The sequence below is a fragment of the Schistocerca gregaria genome, chromosome 11 (assembly GCF_023897955.1).
Source record: "Schistocerca gregaria isolate iqSchGreg1 chromosome 11, iqSchGreg1.2, whole genome shotgun sequence".
NCBI classification, from domain to species: Eukaryota; Metazoa; Arthropoda; class Insecta; order Orthoptera; family Acrididae; genus Schistocerca; species Schistocerca gregaria.
The window spans coordinates 73,758,644-73,778,166 of record NC_064930.1 but is presented as its reverse complement, the minus strand read 5'-3'; the positions used below and the strand labels follow the sequence as shown (position 1 = coordinate 73,778,166).

Genomic DNA, 19,523 nt, shown 5'->3' with positions numbered 1-19,523 from the left:
CACTCCCTTCCCAACCACTGCTTCCCTTTCATGTCCCTCGACTCTCATTACTGCCCTCTGGTTTCTGTACAAATTGTAAATAGCCTTTCGCTCCCTGTATTTTACCCCTGACCAGCGTATAACGTGCGATATCTATAATGAGGCGTACCTTGGCTTCGCCACGTGTTCAAGACCAATGGTTCTGAGCACTATGGGACTTAACATATGAGGTCATAAGTCCCCTAGAACTCAGAACGACTTAAACCTACCGAGCGAGGTGGCGCAGTGGTTAGCACACTGGACTCGCATTCGGGAGGACGACGGTTCAATCCCGTCTCCAGCCATCCTGATATAGGATTTCCGTGATTTCCCTAAATCGCTTCAGCCAAATGCTGGGATGGTTCCTTTGAAACGGCACGGCCGATTTCCTTCCCCATCCTTCCCTCACCCGAGCTTGCGCTCCGTCTGTAATGACCTCGTTGTCGACGGGACGTTAAACACTTATCTCCTCGTCCTCCACTTAAACCTAACTAACCTAAGGACATCGCACAAATCCGTGCCCGAGGCAGGATTCGAACCTGCGACCGTAGCGGTCGCGCGGTTCCAGACTGTAGCGCCTAGAACCGCTCGGTCACCCCGGCCGGCATGTGTTCAAGACACTCACCACAACACTCCTCGCAGACACGGCGTGTCCTGCAGTTTCCGCAATGCTCTTGTGGAGGCTCCTGGCCATCACAGTCTGCCCTCTGTCAAGCTCCGACAGATCGCGCGCCGTCCCCATTCTACACACGGACAGCGCGCTCACTGATGCTGCGTGTGTCCGACCCTGCATTCAAATGGGAAAGAATGAATTGAAGCAACACGTTTAATTTAGAAGTGGAGCAGTAATGAATTGCGGCGCGGTGGCGCACTCGGTACGACGTTTGAGGTCTGCCCCGGCGGCGTGCAGTGCCGCGAGCTCGCCCTAAATTAATCGCGGGTACCAGCTCGAATAGCGGTGCTCACGTAACTGCCGCGCGTTAAAAACAGGGATGAAACGAGAGGGCAGGGAGGCTGGAATTGCGCTCTTATTGCTGGCCCGCGTTATTAAATTCAGCACCGGAGGGCACTCAGGAACGGGCATTTGCCTCGCGGGCAGCGGTGTAACTGCGGTGCCTCCGTTACGTCGACTCCCTCTCTCTCTCTCTCTCTCTCCCTGTCTCCCTCCCTCCCTCCCTCTCTCTCTCTTCCCCCCTCTCTCTCTCCCTGTCTCCCTCCCTCCCTCCCTCCCTCACTCTCCCCCCCTCTCTCTCTCTCTCTCTCTCTCCCTCCCTCTCTCTCCCCCTGTCCGTCTCTCCCTCTCCCTCCCCCCCCTCTCTCTCTCTCTCCCACCCTCTCTCTCTCTCTCTCTCTCTCCTCTCTCTCTCTCTCTCTCTCTCTCTCTCTCTCTCTTCTCTCTCTCTCTCTTTCTCTCCCTCCCTCTCTCTCTCTCTCTTACACACACACACACACACACACACACACACACACCGCCACGTCCCATCACCCGCCACTTTAGCCTCAGAACTCCACACATCTCAATAAACAAACAAGTGAATGTTCGTTTATCCAAAATCTTCAACCTCCCAAAACTCCTCACCCATTGCTTCCAAATGTTTACACTTCGGTTCCCTTCGAGTACGCACGCATACCATTAAAATTGCTACAGCAAGAAGAAATGCAGATGATAAACGGGTATTCATTGCACAAATATACTAGAACTCACATGTGATTACATTTTCACGCAATTTGAATGCGTAGATCCTGGCAAATCAGTACCGAGAACAACCACCTCTGGCCGTAATAAAGGTCTTCGTACGCCTGGGCATTGATTCAAACAGAGCTCGGATGGCGTGTACAGGTACAGCTGCCGATGCAGCTTCAACACGATACCACAGTTCATCAAGAGTAGTGACTGGCTTATTGTGACGAGCCAGTTGCTCGGCCACCATTGACCAGACGTTTTCAGATGGTGAGAGATCTGGAGAGTGTGCTTGCCAGGGCAGCAGTCGAAGATTTTCTGTATCCAGAAAGGCCCGTACAGGACCTGCAACATGCGGTCGTGCATTATCCTGCTGAAATGTAGGGTTTCACCGGGATAGACTGAAGGGTAGAGCCACGGATCGTAACACATCTGAAATGTAACGCCTACTGTTCAAAGTGCCGTCAATGAAAACAAGAGGTGACCGAGACGTGTAACCAATGGCACCCCATACCATCACGGGGGGTGATACGCCGGTATGGCGATGACGAATACACGATTCCAATGTGCGTTCACCGCGATGTCGCCAAACACGGATGCGACCATCGTAATGCTGTAAACAGAACCTGGATTCGTCCGAAAAAATATGACGTTTTGCCATTCCTGCACCCAGGCTCGTCATCGATTACACCATCGCAGGCGCTCCTGTCTGTGATGCAGCGTCAAGGGTAACCGCAGCCACGGTCTCCGAGCTGATAGTCCGTGCTGCTGCAAACGTCGTCCAACTGTTCGTGCAGATGGTTGTTGTCTTGCAAACGTCCCCATCTGTTGACTAAGGGATCGAGAAGTGGCTGCACGATCCGTTACAGCCGTGCGGATAAGATGTCTGTCATCTCGACTGCTAGTGATACGAGGCCGCTGGGATCCAGCACGGCATTCCGTGTTACCCTCCTGAACGCACCGATTCCATATTCTGCTAACAGTCATTGGATCTCGACCATCGCCAGCAGCAATGTAGCGATAAGATAAACCCAATCGCGATAGGCTACAATCCGGCCTTTATCAAAGTCGGAAACGTGATGGTACGCATTTCTCCTCCTTAAACGAGGCATCACCAGGCAACGCCGGTCAACTGCTGTTTGTGTATGAGAAATCGGTTGGAAACTTTGCTCATGTCAGCACGTTGTAGGTGTCGCCACCGCCGCCAACCTTGTGTGAATGCTCTGAAAAGCTAATCATTTGCACATCACAGCATCTTCTTCGTGTCGTTAAATTTCGCGTCTGTAGCACGTCATCTTCGTGTTGTAGCAGTTTTAATATCCGGTAGTGTATGAACGGCTGCACTCATAGGGTTATCTTCTAAACCCCAGGCTTGTGGAGCACCACATCATCTTTAACGGAACCCCGGAATGGCCGCAGTCTTTTCCGGAGGGCGAAAATTCACACGCAGCAAGTGCGGGAGCGTTAATCACCTCGGCTCACTGTTGGTGTAGCTGTGCTCTTAAGAGGTATTAAGCTCGCAGTGCCGTGTTGTGAGGCGAGACTTGCGAGTGGTCTGACGGTGTTGTTGTTGTTGTTGCAGGTGGTGATCGTACCGCACTCGCACAACGACCCGGGCTGGCTGAAGACCTTCGAGAGTTACTACCACTACCAGACGCGCAACATCCTCAACAACATGGCCGACAAGCTGCCCACGCTGCGCAACATGACCTTCATGTGGACCGAGATCGCCTTCTTCGCGCAGTGGTGGGAAACGTGAGTACACCTGCTCCTCAGCCCTTACTTCTGTCCAGCAGCCGTCACCGGTTCCAGCTGGAGGGGGCGTAACTATACCGCAGCTGAGGTCGCCCTCTAGCCGGCCGCAGTGGCCGAGCGGTTGTAGGTGCTACAGTCTGGACCGCTGCGGTCGCAGGCTCGAATCATGCCTCGGGCATCGATGTGTGTGATGTCCTTAGGTTTAGGTAGTTCTCAGTTCTAGGGGACTGATGACCTCCGAAGTCCCATAGTGCTCAAAGCCATTTCAACCATTTTTGATTCCCTTTGTAACACATGCGACCAGTTTCGACACCATGTTGCCATCTTCAGGCTTCGAGCGTAACCTGCCACAGAGGGAAGTGGCGCAGTAGTTAGCACACTGGACTAGCATTCGGGGCCGGCCGCAGTGGCCGAGCGGTTCTAGGTACTACAGTCTGGAACCACGCGACAGTTACGGTCGCAGGTTCGAATGCTACCTCGGCCCTGGGTGTGGCGTAACTGTTCCCATTTGAAGGGTTCGTAGGTTTTTGTCATTGTTGTTGTGAATCCGTGGTTACGTTTGATTGGCTGATTTGGGGAGGGTCCAAACAGCAAGGTCATCGGTCCCATCGTATTACGGAAGGAACCAGCCCGGCATTTGCCTGAAACGATTTAGGGAAATCACGGGAAACCCAAATCAGACTGGTTGGAAGCGGGTTTCAACCGTCGTCCTCCCGAATGCGAAATTGGTTCATATGGCTCTGAGCACTATGGGACTTAACTTCTGGGGTCATCAGTCCCCTAGAACTTAGAACGACTTAAATCTAATTAACCTGAGGACATCACACACATTCATGCCCGAGACAGGATTCGAACCTGCGACCGTAGCCTTCTAGCGGTTCCAGACTGTAGCGCCTAGAACCGCTCGGTTACAACGGCCGGCCACGAATGCGAGTCCAGTGTGCTAACTACTGCGCCACTTCCTTCTGTGGCAGGTTACGCTCGAAGCGTGAAGATGACACCATGGTGTCGAAACTGGTGGCATGCGTTACGAAGGGAATAAACGACGTTGGATTCCAGGACAGTTGTTGGTTTTGTTATCATTCAAGTACAAGCTGTGTAATGTGAAACGGAGTGGGCTACATACGGAAATTAGAAGTGTGCAATGCACGGCTTGTTTAGAGTTACTGCCAGCCGGAGTTTCCATGCAGTTCTAGGCGCTACAGTCTGGAACTGCACGACCGCTACGGTCGCAGGTTGGAATCCTGCCTCGGGCATGGATGTGTGTGTTGTCCTGAGATTAGTTAGTTAGGTCTGAGTAGTTCTAAGTTCTAGGGCAGGGCTTCGCACGGTTCTTTCTCGGGGGTCCGCGGCCATCCTTCGCCAAATAGTGTAAAATAATGAGTAAAATTATTGAATAAAAACGTGAAATCCCCAAGCAGCCTTTGCGGTTGCTAAGTGAGAATGCATACACAAATTAGTGCCGAATAATGCGGCTTCCCTGGTGGACTGTTTAGCAACAATACGGGGGTCGTTTGTGCGCCGGCTCACGGCGGCAGATGCGCTGAAACCTTTTACGCATGCGCGGAGCGAACTTTGTCGACCAATCACAGCGCTCGCTGGCACGTATGCGGCCCCAGGCATCATTAAATGTTAAACTTGCTTTGTCAGTCCACTATCTATTTCATAAGTCAATCTCTGAAAGTTGTTTTCATTCATCTCTAAACCAAAGACTGTGGATACTTTGGGGGGGGGGGGGGGGAGGGGAGCATTGGGAACATGGTGCTTGCATTAAGAAGCTTTCAGTTCCCATGCATTTCGCTCTGAAATTTAAAGTTAGTGTGCTCTTGACTGACTAGGGGTCCGCCATGGATTTTCGACTGAAAAAGAGGTCCACCAGCTGAAAATGTTGGGATGCCGTGTTCTAGAGGACTGATGACCTCAGCAGTTAAGTACCATAGTGCTCAGAGCCATTTGAACCATTTGACGCCCAACAGGGGGCGCATGGAAAACTATCCCCGAGTACTTGTCGCCCACCAGTTATCTTTCCAAGCTGTTGCGAATGCACAGATGTAGACCTTTACGTTATCTTATTTGTTATTTCTTCCCGTCAGATCACCGAAGTTAAGAGCTGTCGGGCTGGGCTAGCACTTGGATGGGTGACCGTCCTATCTGCCGAGCGCTGTTGGCATGCGGGGTGCACTCAGCCCTTGTGAGGTAAACTGAGGAGCTGCTTGACCGAGAAGTAGTGGCTCCAGTCACCAAAACTGACAACGGTAGAGAGAGCGGTGTGCTCACCTCATGCCCCTTTCTATCTGCATTATGGCTATTGATAAAATATCGATATGTTGATATGCCCTATGATTTCCAAAAATTATCGATATACCGGGTGATCGAAAAGTCAGTATAAATTTGAACACTTAATAAACCACTGGACAATGTAGATGGAGAGGTAAGAATTGACACTTGGAATGACACGGGGTTATATTAGAACTACCCCATATTGCTAGACACGTGAAAGATCTCCTGCGCGCGTCGTTTGGTGACGATCGTGTGCTCAGCCGCCACTTTCGTCACGCTTGGCCTCCCAGGTCCCCAGACCTCAGTCCGTGCGATTATTGGCTTTGGGGTTACCTGAAGTCGCAAGTGTATCGTGATCGACCGACACCTCTAGCGACGCTGAAAGACAGCATCCGACGCCATTGCCTCACCACAGCTCTGGACATGATTTACAGTGCTGTTCACAACATTATTCCTCGACTACAGCTATTGTTGATGAATGATGGTGGACATATTGAACATTTCCCATAAAGAACATCGTCTTTGCTTTTTCTTACTTTGTTACGCTAATTATTGCTATTCTGATCAGATGAAGCGCCATCTGTCGGACATTTTTTGACCTTTTTTTTTTGGGGGGGGGGGGGGGTTCTAATAAAACCCCATGTCATTCCAAGCATGTGCGTCAATTTGTACCTCTCCATCTACATTATTCCGCGATTTATTCAGTTTTCAAATTTATACTAAGTTTTTGATCACCCGGTATGTTGACCACATCTCCCACACCAATACATAAATATATCGAAATGGCAATAATAACTGCCGAAATTTTTTTGTTTTATATTTTTCGCAATTTTCGGTAAATACGAGGGTCATCGCAAAAGTAACATCTCCTATTTTTTTTTTATAAGTACAGAACTCTGTTTGTGTGGCAGTTGGTCGCACTGTTATGAAGATTGCTCCACGCGCTGTGTGTAAACAAACTCACGCCGCGCTGAAACGCTGTCTTGGCTTGGCAGCCGTCGACAATGGCGCTCCCGCTGCATGTTACCGCCAAGTGCGAATTGCGCGCTGTTATGCGGTTTTTTAACGCAAAGGCCACTGCGCCGATTGAAATCCATCGCCAATCGACCGAAGTGTATGGTGAGTCGTGCATGGATCTCAAAAGTGGCCGTAAGTGGTGTAGTGAGTCTGCAGCTGGTCGGGCCGAAATTCACGACGAACAAAGGAGCGGAAGACCGACAGTTTCTGAGGAGACAGTGCTGCAGATTGAGCAAAGCATGCGTGAAGGTCGGCAGATCACCCTGGATGAGCTCTGCACGTCGGTTCCTGGGGTTTCCCGAAGCACCGCTCACAGAATTGTAACGGAAACATTGAACTACCGGAAGGTGTGTGCAAGATGGCGGCCGCGCATGCTGTCTGAGGACCACATGCGGCAACGAGTTGATGCTTCCCGCGCATTCCTTCACCGCCTTGGCAGCTGAACAGGACAACTTTCTGGACTCAGTTGTCACGGGTGACGAAACCTGGACATACCACTTTACGCCTGAGACCAAGCAACAATCACGCCAGTGACGGTATCCCTCTTTGCCAAAACCGCGGAAATTCAACCAAAAACACATTCTGCCGCCAAAGTCATGACAACCGTTTTTTTCGGATCGGAAAGAGGTATTGTTGGTCGACTTTATGCCCACTGGGACCGCAATTAACGCTGACAGGTACCGTGAGGCACTGAAAAAACTCAAACTGCCAATTCAGAACCGCAGAAGAGCAATGTTGGACAAGGCCGTACACATTCTCCGTGACAACGCTCGCCCACACATCGCTCGGCAAACCCTTCGTGTCCTGCAACAGTTTCAGTGGAACATAACCACCCACCCACCCTATAGTCCTGTCTTGGCACCCAGTGACTGTCACCTGTTGCCTAGGTTAAAAGAACATTTGGCAGGAAAGCGATTCAGCTCCGACGACGAGGTGAAAGAAGGTGTTCATAACTTTCTGAACAGCATGGCGGCGAGCTGGTATGGCGTGGGCATACAAAAGCTGCCATAGCGTCTACAAAAATGCATCGACAGAAATGGTGCTTATGTCAAAAAATAGATAAATGTTCGAGCAGTAAACTGATGTAAACCGTTGTAGAAATAAACAGTTCTATGAACTTACAAAACGTAGGAGGCCTTACTTTTGGGAATACCCTCGTATATGAATTTGTCCTTTTAAAATTCTCGTAGAACATAATTTTACTTTCATTGTGGGAGGGAGTCTTGCTACTTTTTGTGCTTACATCACGTCCAACCTTTCTTTTTTTACTGTGTGAACCAAGTATAGGTGGCATTAGTTTGAAATGGCACTGAGCACTATGGGACTTAACTTCTGAGGTCATCAGTCCCCTGGAACTTAGAACTACTTAAACCTAACTAACCTAAGGACAACACACACACCTATGCCCGAGGCAGGATTCGAACCTGCGACCGTAGCGGTCGCGCGGTTCTAGACTGACGCGCGAAAGGAACGCGGAAGCTAGCCATGTGTGCCTTGTGAGCGGGAGTTCCAAAAACACTGTCATGAAAGTAGACGTGGATTTGTCAGCGGTAAATTTCAACAAATTAAACATATCTAATCACCACACTCTTTCAGGATACTCCTACTTTCGTAATAGTACCGACCTTTTTTTTTCATTTGTGTAGCCTGTTGTATAATTAGTTTATTAATGCTGATAACATGTATGCAACCACTGGTATCCTTTTTCTCGTCACGGCGAGCCGATTAAAACGTTATCCCTGAGGGCTTCTCGACTGCTTCTTACTTGCAGTGGAAATGTGATGTCCACAAGTACGTAGTATAATGTCTCTTATTACATCAATACCCAAGTAACGATACTGAGACTTATTTACTTCATATCTTCAACGCTTTTCAAGAAAAGTAACGAACGGTGAATGGACTAAGTATTCTTTTATTTACCTATTTTATTTGAGACATGTATCGAAGTATTGATTATATGTTCCTTCGAACGAATAATGCAGAAGACAATCTTAGAATTTTTCAAATGGTTCAAATGACACTGAGCACTACGAGACTTAACATCTGAGGTCATCAGTCCCCTAGAACTTAGAACTACTTAAACCTAACTAACCTAAGGACATCACACACATCCATGCTCGGGGCAGGATTCGAACCTGCGACCGTTGCAACAGCGCGGTTTCGGTCTGAAGCAGCTAGAACCGATCGGCCACAGCTGACCGTGTGGCACTAGGAGGAACTCAGATTGCACTCGGGCAGGGGGGGGGGGGAAAGGGGGGGGGGTGAAAATGGAATAAGTAGACATCCGATGTGAAGAAATAGTAAATAAGTTGCGTTAAAAAGCAAGTAAAAATGATGAAAAAAACCTAAATTACGAGATGGTTCTTTGCACTGGGGAGAGACGTGTGGGGGAAATGCCGACGTAATCGGCGTTATCAACAGAATCTGCAACGTTTAGCTTCACCACGCAGTTATGACACTATAACTGCCAGATCGCTGGCGTTTGCAGAAACGAAAAACAAACACGGGGAAGTCGACATGAAGTGTTCCGCACAAATCCGATATGTGACGAAACCGAACGGTGGGCGCATCGGACAGTTTTTGTTTTGCCACTTACTTGCAGCTACCATTGTTTGCAAAGTGGTTGTCGCCAAGAATGAACGTGCATCCTTCTCCTTCCAATTCTTCCTGTGAGGGGGATAAACGAGAGACTAGCTTGTTGATGTTCAGAATATCTGATAATACATCAGTACTTAAATATACAGCTCCCAAACTGGTAGTATATTCACAACATGCCGACCGGAGTGGCCGAGCGATTGTAGGCGCTTCAGTGTGGAACTGCACGACCGCTGCGGACGCAGGTTCGAATCCTGCCTCGGGCATGGATGTGTGTGATGTCCTTAGGTTAGTTAGGTTTAAGTAGTTCTAAGTTCTAGGGGACTGATGACCCCAGAAGTTAAGTCCCATACTGCTCAGAGCCATTTCAACCATTTTTTATTCCATTTGTAACACATGCCACCAGTTTCGACACCATGGTGTCATCTTCAGGCTTCGAGCATAACCTGCCACAGAAGGAAGTGGCGCAGTAGTTAGCACACTGGACTCGCATTCGGGGCCGGCCTCTGTGGCCGAGCGGTTCTAGGCGCTACAGTCTGGAACCGCGCGACGGCTACGGTCGCACGTTCGAATCGTGCCTCGGGCATGGATGTGTGTGATGTCCTTAGGTTAGTTAGGTTTAAGTAGTTCTAAGTTCTAGGGGAATGATGACCTCAGATGTTAAGTTCCATAGTGCTCAGAGCCACAGAGGATAGTACGCCTGCAGGGACTTACCCCTTGCACGCTCCCCGTGAAACCCACATTCCCAACTTAATGTCCACACACTACATTGGTAGGGCGCCTAATAGATGTTTGCCCACCACACTAATTACTCGTGGCAGATTAATGTACGAAGTCCCGTACGAGTTGAGGCATAGCGTGTGCGTTTTTTTGTGATCCGATCATATTTTAGCATTTGATAAATACTGAATAAGCCTAGAATTGTTCGTACATTAGCTCTCTGAAATTCGTTTGGGTCATGTTGTTACATTTTTTCCTGGTGACTGCAGAGACAGATCATCCGTCGGTAAATAGCAGCACTTGTCTGTGGGCTCGTGTTAAACTCCTTTGCCCTCTTGAGCTGCTCTATCAATGTTTTCTGATGTAGCAAGGTCTCCTGCCGTGAAGGCATCCGGATTTCTCAGCTGTTTGGGTGTGTGAGGGGTCCTAGAGCCTTTCCCTCTATCTTACAGCGTACTCTTAACCGATGCGCCACGCTGTTCAAATGAATGTCACAGATGGCCGTCACTGCTTGGTTCCGCTCTTTCTCGTTCCGTGGTTTGTTCCTCACAGAACGGTGATTCTCCTGGCGATTAATTTTATTCTCTATGGCTTAATAATCCCAATCCCAAAGGAAGCAGGTGTTGACGGATGTGAAAATTACCGAACTATCAGTTTAATAAGTCACAGCTGCAAAATACTAACGCGAATTCTTTACAGACGAATGGAAAAACTGGTAGAAGCCGACCTCAGTTTGGATTCGGTAGAAATGTTGGAACACTTGAGCCAATACTGACCCTGCGACTTATCTTAGAAGCTAGATTAAGGAAGGGCAAACCTACTTTTTAGCATTTGTAGACTTAGAGAAAGCTTTCGACAATGATGACTGGAATACTCTGTTTCAAATTCTGAAGGTGGCAGGGGTAAAATACAGGGAGCGAAAGGCTATTTACAATTTGTACAGAAACCAGATGGCAGTCATAAGAGTCGAGGGGCATGAAAGGGAAGCAGTGGTTGGAAAGGGAGGGAGGCAAGGTTGTAGCCTCTCCCCGATGTTATTCAATCTGTATATTGACCAAGAAGTGAAGAAAACAAAAGAAAAATTTGGAGTAGGTATTAAAATTCATGGAGACGAAGTAAAAACTTTGAGGTTCACCGATGACATTGTAATCCTGTCAGAAACAGCAAAGGACTTGGAATAGCAGTTGAACGGAATGGACAGTGTCTTGAAAAGAGGGTGTACGATGAACATCAACAAAAGCAAAACGAGGGTAATGGAATGTAGTCGAATTAAGACGGGTGATGCTGAGGGAATTAGATTAGGAAATGAGACAAAGTAGGAAAGAAGATTTGCTATTTGGGGGGCAAAATAACTGATGATGGTCGAAGTAGAGAGGATATAAAATGTAGAGTCTGTCTCTGACAGAATTACAAATCACTGTGCTGTCTCTCACTGAATTACAGTTCATTGGCAAACGTCAAGCTTTTTATTTCTAAGTTCTAGGGGACTGCTGAGGTCAGATGTTAAGTTCCATAGTGCTCAGAGCCACAGAGGATAGTACGCCTGCAGGGACTTACTCCTTGCACGCTCCCCGTTTCAATTACTGGTTGCTCAGTGTACTGATTGCATAGCATTTGGAGGCATGAATGTCACTTCCTTCTCGAGCATAGTTGTTCAGGGATATTTGGTTGTTTTGCTCCTACTGAAGTTCATCTTATAATCTCTTATCAAGCCGCCGTGCGGGATTAGCCGGGCGGTCTAAGGCGCTGCAGTCATGGACTGTGCGGCTGGTCCCGGCGGAGGTTCGAGTCCTCCCTCGGGCATGGGTGTGTGTGTTTGTCCTCAGGATGATTTAGGTTAAGTAGTGTGTAAGCTTAGGGACTGATGACCTTAGCAGATAAGTCCCGCGGTAGCATTCTCGCTTCCCGCGCCCGGGTTCCCGGGTTCGATTCCCGGCGGGGTTCTAGGGGACTGATGGCAATAGATGTTAAGTCCCATAGTGATCAGAGCCATTTGAACCATTTTTGAGTTAAGTCCCATAAGATTTCACACACATTTCTTATCGAGTCACTATGCTTCCTGTTCATATTCCGTTGCAAGTCGTGTGTGGTCTCTGGCAGGATTATTACACTACCGGCTAATTTCATAGTTCTCATTTCTTCTCGCAGAACATTAAATTGGCGGAAGGGTTGCACTCCTGTCACGTTGAACGATTCTCTTCAGTCGTCGTTGGTCTCGTTCTTGCAGGATCTTTTTCCGGCGGCAGCGATGTCGGAGATTTAATGTTTTAGCAGATTCCCGATATTCAAAGTACACTCGTGTAATGGTCGTACGGGAAAATCCCCACTTGATCGCTACCTCGGAGAATCTGTGTGTCACGGATCGTGCCCGGTCTATAACACAACGTTGAGACTCACATAAATCGTGAGAACCTGCCATTGTGGCAGCAGTAACCGATCTGAGCACTGCGCCACAAACTTGTTGTCTTTTACAGGCCTTGCAGACCGCAGCACCGTATTTTGCATGTTTACTCATCGCTGTATTTGAATACGCATGCCTATACCAGTTTCTTTGGCGCTTCAGCGTATTAAAAATATTGCTGTAAGTCTCCAGATGTTGTAATCGTAGGTTTACCTTTCTTTAGCCTGTCTTCTAAGACAGGTGAGCCTATTAAATCAGTTGAGGAGTAGGAGAAGCAGATTAATGTTTCGCGTCCCGTCGAGAACGAGGTCAATAGGGACGGAGTGGAAACTGGGATTAGGGAAGGATGGGGAAGAAAGTCGGCCGTACCCTTTCGCAGGAACCATCCCGGCATTTGCCTGAAGGGACTTTACGGAAATTAAGTAAAACGTAAATGAGGCGTGCGAGACGCGGATTTGAACCGAGAGTCCAGTGTGGCAACCACTCCGCTAGCTCGCTCGGTACTGTTAAGTAAATTCGGCCGGCCGGCGTGGCCGAGCAGTTCTAGGTGCTACAGTCTGGAACCGCGCGACCGCTACGATCGCAGGTTCGAATCCTGCCTCGGGCGTGGATGTGTGCGATGTCCGTAGGTTCGCTAGGTTTCAGTAGTTCTAAGTTATAGTGGACTGATGACATCAGAAGTCCCACAGTGCGCAGAGCCATTTGAAATTAGAAAAAAATAAATTCGGCCTGTTTTCCACTTATGACGTAATTTACCGAAACATTATCTTCGTTTCTTGACTAGTGTCGGCTTGTTCCGCTGTTGTGCCATGTTTAGATGCGTAAAAAATCTACACTGCATTACCTCTGGGGAACGAGATCACGGCGGTGTGAACGTGAGCTGGCGGAGAGGGTGCTTCCTAGAAGAGGGTCGTTCGCTTTGGTTTACACGTTTATCTGTTGTTGAGCGGGCTGCCGACATTATGCACAGCCACGGCGCGATAATGAGCGTCATTAATTACCGTCATTTGCCCACGCGGCAGAGCGAATTCAAATGAGAGCGCGTGCGCTAGCCAATTGCACCGCGCGACACATTGTCGGGGCAGTTTAGTGTGTTTAACGGCGGCCGTGACTGGACTGCCAGCAGCGAACGGCGCGCGTCCTTGCTGTGTGTTGCTGGCTGCCCACTCTATAGGCGACGCGGGCAATCTCGAGGCGGTTCGGTTTGGTTTTCAAGGGGAACACGAACTGTTACCGTACCGGCGATCAGCATTCACCGTGCAGGTTATGTCCGGAGTGCAGGCTGCTTTCTACGTCTACTCCTGTGCTCGTAAGCCTTGTTACGGTGAGTGGCGGAGGCTACTTCTGGCGCCACGGTAAGCCTCTCCGTGATGCAGAACGCCTCTCTTGTAGTGTCTGCCACTTCTGTCTCAGCGTTCCGTGACGCTCTCTCTCTCTCTCTCTCTCTCTCTCTCTCTATCTCTCCCCCTCTCTCCCCCCTCTCTCTCAACGCCTCCCTCTCTTCTTCTCTTCTGCTGATCTCTCTCTACTCCACCCCCCCCCCCCTCTCTCTCTCTCTCTATCTCTCTCGCTCTCTCTCTCTCTCTCTCTCTCTCTCTCTCTCTCTCTTTTCTGCTCATATTCCTTGTTGGATCTTCTGTCTCTATCTCTTTCTTCATCTCTCCTTCCCCCCCCCCCCCCTTTGTCTCTCCCTCTCTCCCTCTCTCTCTCTCTCTCTCTCTTTCTTCTGCTGATCCTTCTTGTTGGATCTTCTATACGTTTATTCATGTCTCCCACACCCCTCCTCTCATTATCTGTATCTCTTTCTTCTTCTCTCCCTCTCTTTCTTCTACTGATCCTTCTTATTGGATCTTCTATATCTTTATTCATCTCTCCCTCTCTTTCTCTCTATCTTTCTTCTGCTGATCCTTCTTATTGGATCTTCTATATCTTTATTCATCTCTCCCACACCCCTCCTCTCATTATCTGTATCTCTTTCTTCTTCTCTCCCTCTCTATCTTCTACTGATCCTTCTTATTGGATCTTCTATATCTTTATTCATCTCTCCCTCTCTCTCTCTCTGTCTCTCTCTCTCTCTCTCTCTCTCTCTCTCTCTCTCGCTCTCTCTCTCTTTCTTCTGCTGATCCTTCTTATTGGATCTTCTATATCTTTATTCATCTCTCCCACACCCCTCCTCTCATTATCTGTATCTCTTTCTTCTTCTCTCCCTCTCTTTCTTCTACTGATCCTTCTTATTGGATCTTCTATATCTTTATTCATCTCTCCCTCTCTCCCTCTCTCTCTCTCTCTCTCTCTCTCTATCTTTCTTCTGCTGATCCTTCTTATTGGATCTTCTATATGTTTATTCATGTCTCCCACACCCCTCCTCTCATTATCTGTATCTCTTTCTTCTTCTTTCCCTCTCTTTCTTCTACTGATCCTTCTTATTGGATCTTCTATATCTTTATTCATCTCTCCCTCTCTCCCTCTCTTTCTCTCTATCTTTCTTCTGCTGATCCTTCTTATTGGATCTTCTATATCTTTATTCATCTCTCCCACACCCCTCCTCTCATTATCTGTATCTCTTTCTTCTTCTCTCCCTCTCTTTCTTCTACTGATCCTTCATATTGGATCTTCTATATCTTTATTCATCTCTCTCTCTCTCTCTCTCTCTCTCTCTATCTATCTATCTTTCTTCTGCTGATCCTTCTTATTGGATCTTCTATATCTTTATTCATCTCTCCCGCACCCCTCCTCTCATTATCCATATCTCTTTCTTCTTCTCTGCCTCTCTTTCTTCTACTGATCCTTCTTATTGGATCTTCTATATCTTTATTCATCTCTCCCTCTCTCTCTCTCTCTCTCTCTCTCTCTCTCTCTCTCTCTCAATCTCTCTCTCTCTCTCTCTCTCTCTCTCTTTCTTCTGCTGATCCTTCTTATTGGATCTTCTATATCTTTATTCATCTCTCTCTCTCTCTCTCTCTCTCTCTCTCTTTCTTCTGCTGATCCTTCTTATTGGATCTTCTATATCTGTATTCATCTCTCCCACACCCCTCCTCTCATTATCTGTATCTCTTTCTTCTTCTCTCCCTCTCTTTCTTCTATTGATCCTTCTTGATAATGGAGCCAGAGTGTCGAATACATAACGACTGGCGGATCGAACGTGTTTCGAGCTTGAATTAAAGTGGGTGGGGGAACATCTTCATCTTGTTTTTAGTCGAAAACTCCTGAATAATTTAGGCCGTATGCTGTCGTCTGCTGCCATGGTGGAGTTCCCAGTCGTTCATACTCCACTTACGGCAACTGAGACAGGGATAAATTTGACGAGAGGAATTCATGTGTGTACAAACCGCTTCCCTCGAAAATTCTCTCCTTCATATCTCCTCTGTGTTACCACAGATGACGTCTCACTGATCTCATTTGTACTCACGAGGGGACCTTCTGCGAGGCTCTTCGAGTTATGAGCTCCCACTTCGCCTGCTTATAGTGTGGGTAGCCACCTATCACAGCCTGAAATTGTAGGTGCCAATGCGACGTCGTTTTTGAAATATTGCCTGTCAAAGTTTGGGGAGCTCTTTATATACAGAAACGTTTCAGTATGGTGGCAAGTGAGCGAGTAGCGGAATGCGCCTCCTGGCCAACGTTGCCATACGCTCACTTCATATTTCCATAAAACCGGCACAGTAGCTCAGCGTGTTCGGTCAGAGTGTTAGAGCTAGTCTCTGTAATAAAAAACTGAGTGAACGGATCGACGAAGAACCTAAACGGGTGTCATTGGGCGTCCGCACCGAACAAATTCCGCGAACAATATAGAACAAAATAAGATAAAACAAAGTGGCCAGCGAGCTAGATTCCCGTCCAGGCGACGCTGGTTCGAGACCCGTCTATGCTACTTTTGTTTCCTTTTCTTTTTTTAAATGCCTGTTTTATTTTATAATTAATCTTGAGCATACCGCAGGGAATTGATTAAAAAGGATTACAAGCCTCTATAAATAAAAATTAAAAATTGAATGTCACATTTTGTTTCAATTTTTTGCGTTTTATTTGAACAAGAATTAACCGTAATGTAACTTCTCGAAATATTTTATTATTGTTCAATTTGCTTTCGTTGCGTTTTTAATTTTGTTCCGCTGACGTAGGGAATATTAAAAACACCAACGAATGAGGGATTAAAATATGTTTCATTTAATGGAAAGTTAATCGATATTTGCTATATTTTGACGAGTACATTCCGACAGATGATACTTGATATAAAAACAATCAAAACATTTGTACTTTCGACACTACGAACATTGATTTTCGTCGCAATCGCATCTGTATTTTCTCAAGTGCGCAGGAAACGCCACTGCATTGATGCTATGGAGTACTTAGTTTTGCGATGGAGCTAGCGTCGTGAAAACGAAAGTAGCATAACCGGGTCCCGAACCAGGGTCGCCTGCCGCTCTGCTACTCGCCCACTTGTTCACTTGCCATAACAGAGAAACCTTACTGTATAAAATAGCTGCCCAAACTTTGACAGGCAATATTTCAAAAACCTACAATTTTAGTGTGTGGCAGGTGGCTACCCACTCTACAAGCTGCCGAAGTGGGAGCTCATAACTCGATGCACCTCGCAGAAGGTCCCCTAGTAAGACTGCAGTACAGGCAAAGTACTTAGATGCTCCCACCACCCTGAGTGGAATGCACAAATTCCGAACAACATTCACAAACCTGTTGTCTTATATTGTGGTTGTGCCCTGCGCAGAAAACGGCACGTCGGTCGCGAACAAGTCATCTTGAGGCTATAATAAACTCTTAGAGATGAACTGGTATTGTATGAATAAGGGCACTAACTGTAAACTTACTGTTATGCTCAATCTTCTCTTCAGTTGTGTGAACCATGTCATCAGTAACCACAGACGGGCGTCCACTTTGTTCTTCATCCTGCACTCGATCGCCTCCTTCATTGAACAGTCTGGTCCATCTTCTAACCATCGAATCACACGTAGCATTTTGTCCGTAATCTTCGCAGATATGCCAATGAATTAACTCCGGTTTAACTTTCTTTGAATTTAGAAAAGGAATCACAGATCTCATTTCAAGCGCGGCGGCATTTTCAATTACGGCTGACATTGTAAAGAAGCACTATAAAGCACACGTAGGCAGCAGCGATCTGAAAATGGCGTACATGTCTTCTCCTCGAGTCAGAGTAACTGCCGGGTCGTAGCGCTGGCGCGGATAGAAATAGAAACGGAACTTACTTTCTGGACAACCCACGTATACAGATATGAGCGACAGAAGCGAGCGACAGCCCGCGACAGCTTCAGGCGGCAAAACACAACCGCACGTGTCGTTACGGCAGCGACCTACGTGAGCGACATCTGTGTCGCTGCCTGTCTTCCGCTGCAACTGGCGACGTTTGAATCCAGACGTGTTTGAACCCTCGTCGCTGCATCACGCGCGACACAGATCGACAGCCGAGCGTCTTCTCGGCAAAGCTATGAATTACTTAACATCCGATTTTAAGAAAACTGTTCTGTGAAAAAAATTTGACTCTTACGAACTTAGAGCTTGATGTCCTGAAACGATAATGGTCTGAATTTATTTTAGTTATTTGTCATAGTTACTGTGCTGCACGAAACTGAGTGCATGGCTTCACGAAATTTTTAAGCATTTGCAGAGGTAAAGTCACACTGCATAGACTTCCCGGGTAGTTCATTTAAGGCCATACATTACTGCATATGAAATGTAACCAATGTGTCTAAATTGTATTTAAACTTGAGACCGGAATGATATCTCTTTTCATTCTTCAGCTATTGGTTGTTATACCTGCGGACGAGTCGCTGGCGGCACGTCCGAACTTTCCTCGCGCTTCGCGAATCAAGTGGTCGTAAAAATCGTCGTATCTCATAACAGGTTCAACACATCGAAACGACCAATTTCTAAAATGACAGCACTCGGAAAGGACTACTTTATTATATGATTAACACTCAATACGATGTTTTCAACATGTGAGCAGAGCGAAAACAAGACTCCCTATAACTTACACCATGAGGTTTTGTCCAAATTTTCATATCCAAACAAAGAGAAACAGGAAAACGGGATATGAAAGTGACCAACATGAGGTCTAGTTTGGCATGAAAATATTTAACTTCTTGAAAGTAATCAAGGTAATGAACGAAAACTTAATTAATAAGCTGAGGAAAAATTAAAAAATTCCACGAAAAACTGCTTTAAATGAAGTGTCAAAAATTTCATCTGTTCAAGGCCTAGCTATTTTTCACATAAAAAGATACATTGGTGCGGTTTCTAGATGTCAAAAAGGCATCCTTCCAATCAGGTACGTTAGGAATGCAGATGAGGAGTCAGTAAGATCACAATTTCTGAATAAATCTTAAATATCAAAAATGAAATAAATCAGTCAAACATTTTATGAAATGATTTGTGTAAAAGAAATAAGTAGATCAGAGAAATCAACAACAGAAAATGAGGTGCAGCAAACTTTTGCCTAATATTTTTTATTTCATACTTTTAGTCAAATCATTCTACAAAATGTTTTACTTTCTTTTCAAAAAATTTGTAAGCTTTACTTTTACAGACTATTTAGAGTAACTGCAACCCCCACCACAGCCGCTCACTCCACGAGTTCCCTGCCGACTTCACGTTATTCAGCAGTGTTTCAACCACTCATCGGGTTCTCTACTACACGACGAAGGGCACACTCTCCAAAGCTAAGAGTGCGGCACCCCCACAGAGCACCGCAGGCACTCCCCCTAGCTCTAAACATAACAGTCCCTCACAGCCACTGTAAACGAACGATAATTGTGTCGTATTTGACGTCGTAATTGCTATGGCGGGAACTGACGACAGGGCCCTCATCTGTGTTTGGGTGCATACTGTGAAGCGGGAGATGTCCTAAGTTACCGACCTTCAAACGTATTTAACATCCAAACGGTACATTTCCAGACATGGTTTCCATACCAGAACCTTACCTACGAAGTCCTCTCTGTAAAGATTTCAAACCTGTAACAAGGATTGCCAAGCAGCCTGCTTATATACTACTGGCCATTAAAATTGCTGCACCAAGAAGAAATGCGG

The 19,523-nt window shown here is 47.0% G+C and overlaps 1 protein-coding gene across 2 annotated transcripts in view; it reads left to right on the top strand.

Moving 5' to 3' along the window:
• The window catches only part of LOC126295334 (alpha-mannosidase 2), a 923,615-nt gene that overhangs the window by 563,651 nt on the left and 340,441 nt on the right, over positions 1-19,523 (top strand). For both annotated transcript variants that reach the window (XM_049987803.1, XM_049987802.1), the window contains one exon: positions 3,282-3,454. In XM_049987803.1, coding sequence (XP_049843760.1) covers positions 3,282-3,454 — 173 coding nt within the window. The remainder of the gene's footprint in view (positions 1-3,281; positions 3,455-19,523) is intronic.